At 36.8% G+C, this 8,052-nt stretch overlaps 1 protein-coding gene across 3 annotated transcripts; it reads right to left on the reverse strand.

Annotated features, from left to right (window-relative positions):
* Positions 1-4,057: 4,057 nt before the first annotated feature.
* LOC132181010 (F-box/kelch-repeat protein At3g06240-like) lies at positions 4,058-7,474 on the reverse strand. 3 transcript variants are annotated; one of them, XR_009440216.1, is made up of 2 exons: positions 6,091-7,474; positions 4,058-4,305 (listed from the first exon to the last, which is right to left on the reverse strand). XR_009440216.1 is itself a non-coding variant. In XM_059594049.1 (2 exons), the coding sequence occupies exon 1, from the start codon at positions 7,423-7,425 to the stop codon at positions 6,142-6,144; it is 1,284 nt and encodes a 427-aa protein (XP_059450032.1). In that variant the 5' UTR covers positions 7,426-7,473; the 3' UTR covers positions 4,058-4,305; positions 6,102-6,141. The 3 variants fall into 3 exon arrangements, 2 of the variants coding, with proteins under 2 accessions (XP_059450032.1, XP_059450031.1); XM_059594049.1 differs by having other exon boundaries at positions 6,102-7,473; XM_059594048.1 differs by having other exon boundaries at positions 6,096-7,473.
* Between the last annotated feature and the right edge of the window lie 578 nt (positions 7,475-8,052).

Raw genomic sequence — 8,052 nt, forward strand, 5'->3', positions numbered from 1 at the left:
AATTGGGTCAGAAGAATTTCTTTTAACCTAGTCTATAAAAATGACATGCTTGTATCTTTTTTTTTTTAATTTAATTTTGTTCTTGCTATTAAAAAAGAAAACAACTTCTATACGGGTGTAGCACAAACACATCTCTTTGTGCCCACCAATTAAGAAGTGACACCTAAGCATATCATAATAAACCTAGGCTTAAAGAAAAATATACAACACCAGATTATATCAAATATGAGAAAAAAAAAATAAAACTAATTAATTTAAAAAAAAACAACAAAAATTGAAGGGGTTGGTGGCCAACCCAGCCACCCCAAATGGAGGTGGGGGGTAGCTCGCGTAGGCAACCCTAGGCCATGGGGTGGCTTGCCGGTCACCCCAGAGGAGTTGGGGGTGGCCAACTCCTCTGGGGTGACCGGCAAGCCACCTCATGGCATGGGGGTGGCGGCGAGCTGCCCTCACCCCCTCCCTCTGCAAATTCTTTAAAAAAAACAAAGTTAAGAAACCTGATATAATAAGATGCTCTGGGTTTATATTTTTAATATGCTACATGCTAAGGTGTCAACTTTTCATTGGTGGGGCACAAAGGGTGGGTTTGTGCCACACTTATATAAAAGCTATTCTTATTAACAAAATATGTGCATATTACAAGTTATGTTTATAGATTAAGTTGAAAGAAATTTCTCCAATTCAGTTTGAAAAAAAAAAAAAAAAAAAAAAAAAGACTCTATTCTCCAAAAAATATAACTCATTTTATCCAAGAATTGCAGTACAAGTTGTTCCAACAAGAAAGTGCACAGGATACAAAAAGGAACAAAAAAATGCTTAACAGAATAATTAATGAATAAATAAATAAAATAAAATGTGCTCCAAGTCCATTAATGGGCCTTGCGTTTTATATTTAATTTTAAAATTCTGTTTAATCACTAAACTTGATCTTAAATGAATTATTAATGCAAAAAATTACTTTTTGCATAAGTTGATAGAACGTTTAGCAAAGAGAAATAAAAGACGCTGCGGCCTTAATTTGTCTACTGAGCAAAGAAACGTGAAGGCTTTAATTTAATGGCTTCCCTTTTTTTGCAGCAAGAAGAAAGAAGACAAGTCCTGCAGAAAATGCCCATGGCGTGAAAGAGGATGAAAACAAACAAAACAGAGAAGCCGTACACCTACAAGCCACAGCAGAGCGCGTGAGATCCTAAACCTGCAGAATGGAAATCAGTATACCGGGTAGGAGTGTCAAAAATAACCGGGAAATCGAAACCAGGAAATCGGAAAATCGGGGATCCGGTTTCGGTTCTGGTTGCAAAAAATAAAAAAACCGGGACCCCGGTTCTGGTCCTGGTTTTTGGCACCCGGTAAAAACCGGGAAAACCGGAACCGGGTATTATTTTATTAAATAATCTATATATATATATATATATATATATATATATATTTTGTAATATGTTTGTAAACTATTTTTATTGTGAGTGTATTTCTTTTGATTGGTAGATTATTTAAATGCTTGTTTTATTTTTTATTTTTTTGGGTTATGAATTGTTGTAGTAAGGAGTATTTATTTCTTGTGCATGTTGGTTTGTTTACATACTTATTTTTACTTTTTATTGTTTTAATGTTTTCTTTATGTATATAATATTAAATGATTTTTAGGGTATTTAAAAAAATTTGAATTTTTATTTCTAAGGCTCATATAGGCAAAAACATTGATTTTTTAGGATTTTTAGGTTTATTTTTTAATTATTTGGAACAATCACAATAAAGCATCTTTAATTTAGACAAAAAGATTAATAGTTTTTTTTTAAAATGAGCTAATTTATGAAAAAAATAATAGGCTTATTTTAGGCCCAATACCTAAAATAAGCCCAAAACGCTAATTTTTTTCAAAAACCGGTTACCGGATTGGGTAAAACCGAAACCGGCCGGTTTTCCAAAACCGAGAACCAGGGTACCCCGGTTCCGGTTCCGGTTTTGGCCAAAAACCGGGAAACCGGACCAGGTTGATACCCCTAATACTGGGGCCAAAGAAATGAAAAATGCTACGAGACTTAGTCTCATCCATGCCTTCTATTTTTTCTTGTTTTAATATTTGACACTTTGATCATCTGATTTATTTTCATAATTAGGAGAGGCTATTTTTTTACTTAGAACTGAAATCTAGTATTTTTATTATATGTTTTTGTAGTATTTCCAACTAAAATGGGCTTACTGCATTGGTTAAATTTCGCTGGTGATTTAATTACTAAGTCATAGACTTACGCGTTTATTTTCTTTACACTTGTAAAATATAATTGTTTTAGAGACTAGAACAGGTTAGTTCCTACAGAGTGCAAATTAAAGTCATTCACAAGGATTTAAGTTGTTGAGTGAAGTTTATAGAGGCAAATTTTTATGTATTTCTTGTGTACTTGCGTATTCCAGAGAGAGTGTATTCCAATTGCTAATGTATTTTGTATTGTAGCGAAAGAAAAGATATCAAGGAATATAACTTTTCCGCTGCACTTATTTGAAATGATATTTATTAATACAAGTGGGGGTGGCACTCCAATTAACATTCCAACTTAATTTTTAGTAAATAAAATTTGGGAGCCTTACATGTCAACTCTCCGTGGGTGGCAGATCACTCCCTTGGGGTAGTCAGTTACGACAAAGGGCCACCGGAAACCAAGGTGGATGGTAGCCGATGACGAAGGAGGTATTACAAGCAAAAATTAAATTTGAGAGCTAAACAAAAACTAAAAGCAACCCAAAATAGTGCTTTGCAATTGAGAGATCTCACCACAATGTGAAATTAAAGTTGGTTTAATATGTCTCTTAAGAGGAGCAAGTGATTATTTATCAAATTTGGCAATATTATCAAACTGCTCAATAAAGAGCTACCATGAATGGCATTTGGAAATGATCCTTGAATTGCCATAGGCCTAAACATGAATCAAGACTTTAATTAATTAGGTCAATGATTTGATTACCCAAAAGCTAAGGTGTTAGGATGAGAACAAAATTAGGTCAATTTTTACCCAAATATAGCTGGCAAAGCTGTTTGGCATATTTTGCCTATCAAAACAAATTTCCTAAGCCCTAGTGACAGCCCTAGCCTTCCTCTGCCCTTTGGCCCCTTTCTATAACTTAGCTCTAGAAACTTTTGAACAATGTTTTCCTAGAATGCCACCTCACTCGAGTCACTTGGCATCTTTCCCCGTGGCCTCTTAATATTCACATTCTTAATGGAATGGATTAAACTCATCATAATCCAAATTCTAAACTTTATGTTAATACTCTGGATGCTGACTCTTTTTTTCTTTTTGTATGGATGGCCAAAAACAAACATAAGGTATTATCAGGCAAATCAAACTCGTAGGGTCTACAAGGAGCATATTTCAGCCTGATGCTCAAAAGGGTATATCTAAACAGTAAATTTCTACAAGTTCATCTTTGATGTAGCAATAGACATTAGGGGTAATGTTTTGCTTAATTGGTAAAAGTAAAGACAGCTATCCTTACTATCTCATAAGTAATAAGCCAATTCCTAAGAACAGAAAATATCATTTTGGAATGTGACTCCCATAATGTCATAGATGCCATCCAGAAGAACTCTAATCAAACATAATGGAGCATCATTACCATTATCTGAGATATTCATTAGATGCTTCCCTATTTCAATATGAGGCATGTTCAGAAAATTCTAAGAATATGATCTCTGCTGTTACCACACAGTATAGTGTAAGACATGAGAAACTCAAACCGAGAGTATATCCACAATTTTCAAAGTTATCAAGTTACGAGTGTCACAAGTGTTGCTAATTGAAAAAGATGCTTTCATATTTGAGATTTCTTAAATTTGCATTCTCCAATCACTCAAAGATGAAAACCAACTAGAGTACAAGATATTTTAACACTTAACTATGTTAAAATGGGAGAATTAGACTTTGGATCTTTTCAAAGTACACCTACAACAGGATCGCTGCTTTTGCTAATGGAAAAATATGTTATGATTTCTAGTATTTTATCACAGTTGCATGTTATAATCATCTCACAAAGGAGGAAAAACTGAAGTACCATCAGAGCAAACAACTTAGAGCATTAGATACCTTCTATTTTGAAAGTGCAAAGAAAGCCAACACTGAAAACCTTTTAGAATTCTTCCTTGTAGTACCCTTTTTACTCTTTCAAATCTTGCAAGAAAGTAAAGCAACAAAAACAACAAAGCAATCCAAGAAAACAAAACAGAGATTTCTTCTTTGTACTTCATCGACCGACTCCATCCAAGGTGGTGTAAAACAATTTCACCAAATCTTCTTTTCCCTCAATTCATTTCTGCAAAATAGACAAAAACTAATGAGAATTCCTTCACAAACTTTAAAAAACTAGCCAAAGGAGATGACTCTTCACACAAAATATACGCATTAAAAATTTTGACTCAGGTTTATAATTCACAAAAACATTGAAACTCAACAAAAGGACTACTTTAAGAGTGGAATGCGATGTGTGCAATTCACATCTTACCACCTCATTGGAACCTCATCCTGACCACAAACTTGATTGGACTCTGAGCCTTTGACATGGGAGACAATTAGGGTTAACTAAGAACATTTTGCGTGACCTCTCTAAACAGCCATGTCAAAGAAGATGGTATATATACTCTTCTCTCATCTCTGTGTTATTCTTAAGAACTGATTCATGGATTGATAGAGGTTGTACAAAGAGCCCCAGACTGATATTGAACACTTTTAATAGCAAACTTTTGTGTCTAGCAAATTCCAAGTGCCTCACTTTTGTCATAATCTTTTGGAAGAGGTTAATTTGACTGAAATGTAATATGAAAAGGGGCAAATGTAGATTCAAACTGAGGGCTTTGTTTGATAACAATTTTTCATTATCCTCCATCACTAGCCACCAATAATAACATGTTAACACTATGCTCTATTCACAACCTGATTCAGGCAATGGTAAATATGAAGAGATTGAAGGACCCAAATAATATCCCATATTATCCCACATCAGAAATAATAAAAATCTTACTGAAGTATCCTAGAACAAAGCCAACCAATATTCATACTCAAGTTTGCCTTACCATTCAAATATGGCCTCTCTCTTTTGCAATTCCAAGCATTGAATCAGTTGTGCGTTACACAGCCAATCCAAAGCACAACTAATCAATAATATATGTAATTACTTTGACTTCATATCTTAGTAAAGAATCAAGAATACTAGCGAATGGAAACCATAACAGGATTGATTCAGAACAGCAAAATCAAAGTTACATTATTCAAAGAATTCTAAACAAAAAACTATAGGTTATTTATTTCCTAAACAAAAATTAAAAGCAACACAAAACACATATCCATTCCGTATTGTTTTTCCCTACTGGCATTCGCATACTCTTATCAACCTGATTTAACTTTGGGATTGATATAACTACAAGATATTTGCTGGTTGAGTGCATGAATTCTTCACTCATGGATTAGTCATCCTACTTTGCTGACAGATTGTGGCATAAGCAATTCATTTGTAAATCCTCAAATTATTTACATGTTGGCTGTTTCTCTTGGAAATATAGCAGGTCCTTACCTATACTTTTTTTTATGAGTGGCAGGTTGTTACCTATAATATCATGTTAGAATAGTCATCCCAAATGGTTTCTCACTTTGGCATTTCAACAATGATAAATAGGGCAATGGTAGTGCAGTAGGAATAGACGCCGTCCATATGGCTAAAGAAAGGGTATCAGAGTCCTCTCTCCTAAGCTCTAATAGCAAGCTTTTCAATCTAAAAGGAATGATTCTCACAGTTGTTCAACAAATTTTCTACACGGACTTCAATCTATTGAACGCACCAAAGATGAAGAGGCATGCTTTCTAAGCATAGTGCATAATTTTCTGACCTATGTGAAAAACTGGAAATTTTAAGCGATCTGAATGGGGAAATTATAGTAAACCAGTCAATTTGGACCAGCAAATTGATTAGCATTTTGTATGGGATTTATAAAGCGGTACGCAAAATGGAAATATGGTATAACGATATTGAAATGGGAAATTGCAATATGATTCATAATCCTATATTAAGCACACTAATTCAGTAATCGTAACTAGCATCAAGTACCTTACCTTTACCTGCATTTCTTTGCGAGCTAACTGCCTCCAGACCAATTCCCTAACTACCACCAGACGAATTCCCCTGTCTCCCCGGAACTAGGTCCGCTACATTCAGTAGAATAAGGCTCTCCACATAAGCATCCAAATAAATATGCTCTAGGCCACAAAGGGGAAGATCTTCCAAATATCCTCGGCTACTAGGTCCGCAAGAAAAGAACCTGTCAGCATCGTGCACCAGAACTTCATCACTCTTTGGAAAGCCTATCACCCTCTGAAATCCCTCAATGCGAACATCATACAGCTTTGTCCAAGATTCCACTACTCCATACTCTTTCATCACCCACACGGCATGAGACGCCTCGATGCCAAATCCGGTACAAGGGACAAGTGCAAGCAACCCATCAATTAGCGCCACAGTAACGTCCAAGCCTTCTAACCCTTGTAAGCTCTTAGGCATACCCACTTCACCAAAGGCCTCATCCTTCATATTAAACGACATGATCACATTGCAAAAGGCACCTTGATGCCGTGGAGTGTGTGTGGACCAGTGGAGTGCCCCACACACTAAAACCGATGAGGACCAATACTTCATCGTGTAGCGAGAATCGGGGGCCGTAATAAAGCGCCATATGCCAGTTCGAAGCGTATAAATCTCAAACAGAGGTGGAACAGTTTTGCAATCATGGGGATTCATGAGTCTCACCAATTTGTAATCATCGGTCAAGGGCTCATACCCAAAGCCAAAAGTTTGTTGTAACGATCCAAGATTAGGCTTGGGAAGGGAGATGGCTTTTTGAATAGAAGGGTTCCAGAGAACACATAACCCACTTTCGTTATTGAAAGTCATATTGGCAAGACATAGCAGGCCGTTAGATGAACCAACCAAGTGTAAGGAATATTTATGGTTAAATGGGTCATGCAATTCTATAAGATCTGATGGGTTTGCAAAGAAATCACCCTTCTGTTCTATTTCTTGATATGATGGATACAGCAGGAGGGTATGAAAGGTGTAGTTATGGCAGGCGAAAATGGAGGTCTGGTATTGGGAGTTGGAAAGAGAGTGATTAAGGTGGGTCGCGATGAAGCGGGAGGTGGAGATTAGAGAGCACCATGCCTTTGAAACACACCTGAATCTGATGAGCGACTTCACCGGCAGCCATGAGAGGATTTCGGTGATAATCTCTTTTGGGAGCCACTGCCAGATCGACATCGACATCGACATCGTGAGGGATTGCAAAATGGTTTCCTTCAACTTCAGCAAAAGAAAAGCAGGAGTTGTTGCTTGTTTAGAGAAAGAAAGAGAGAAATGCAGCAGGTGGGTGGGGTTGTTTGTTTGTTTCATTGGAAATGCATGTGAAGAACTTTGGAGGACGGCCAGCCATTGTTGTGTCACTGTCACTGTGCAGACTGCAGAGAGGACACTTTGTTTGAATGTTGAGCCTCAATCAAAGCAACGCGCGTGGGCGTGGCCAAAGAGAGAGAGAAAGGAGAAAATGCATGATATCCCTACTGATTTTATTTTCTTTTTGCTGAAAATTTGATTTAAATGTTCAACTTGTATCTATGGTCGGCAATTTTGACACGTCTAGTGAATTCGACGCGAACACGACATGAAGTTAGCAAGTATTAGGTTTGGGCTTATCGGGTTCAGGTCTTAATCGGGTAGAACCTGGGTACCCGATATGAACAAGACACAAAGTTAGCAAGTATTAGGTTTGGGCTTATCGAGTTTGGGTCTTAATTGGGTCTACCCAATTAAGACCTACCGGGTCGACCCACCAGACATGTTTAAATTAATGGGTCTAGTGGGTTAGTGGGTCAGCCGGGTCTCGGGTGACCCGCCAAACCCGTCACCCATTTAAAAAAAAAAGAAAAAAAAAGTGTGTCTGTAACCCGGTAAGTTGGTAAAACACTGCACAGACACTTTTTTTCTTCACACCCTACTACGACACTACCCTAGCAGCATGCA

The sequence above is a fragment of the Corylus avellana genome, chromosome ca5 (genome assembly GCF_901000735.1).
Source record: "Corylus avellana chromosome ca5, CavTom2PMs-1.0".
Taxonomy (NCBI): Eukaryota; Viridiplantae; Streptophyta; class Magnoliopsida; order Fagales; family Betulaceae; genus Corylus; species Corylus avellana.

Bases quoted from the DNA above. Each gene is read 5' to 3' on its own strand.
- LOC132181010 (XM_059594049.1), bottom strand. From the start codon at position 7,425: ATGAAACAAACAAACAACCCCACCCACCTGCTGCATTTCTCTCTTTCT.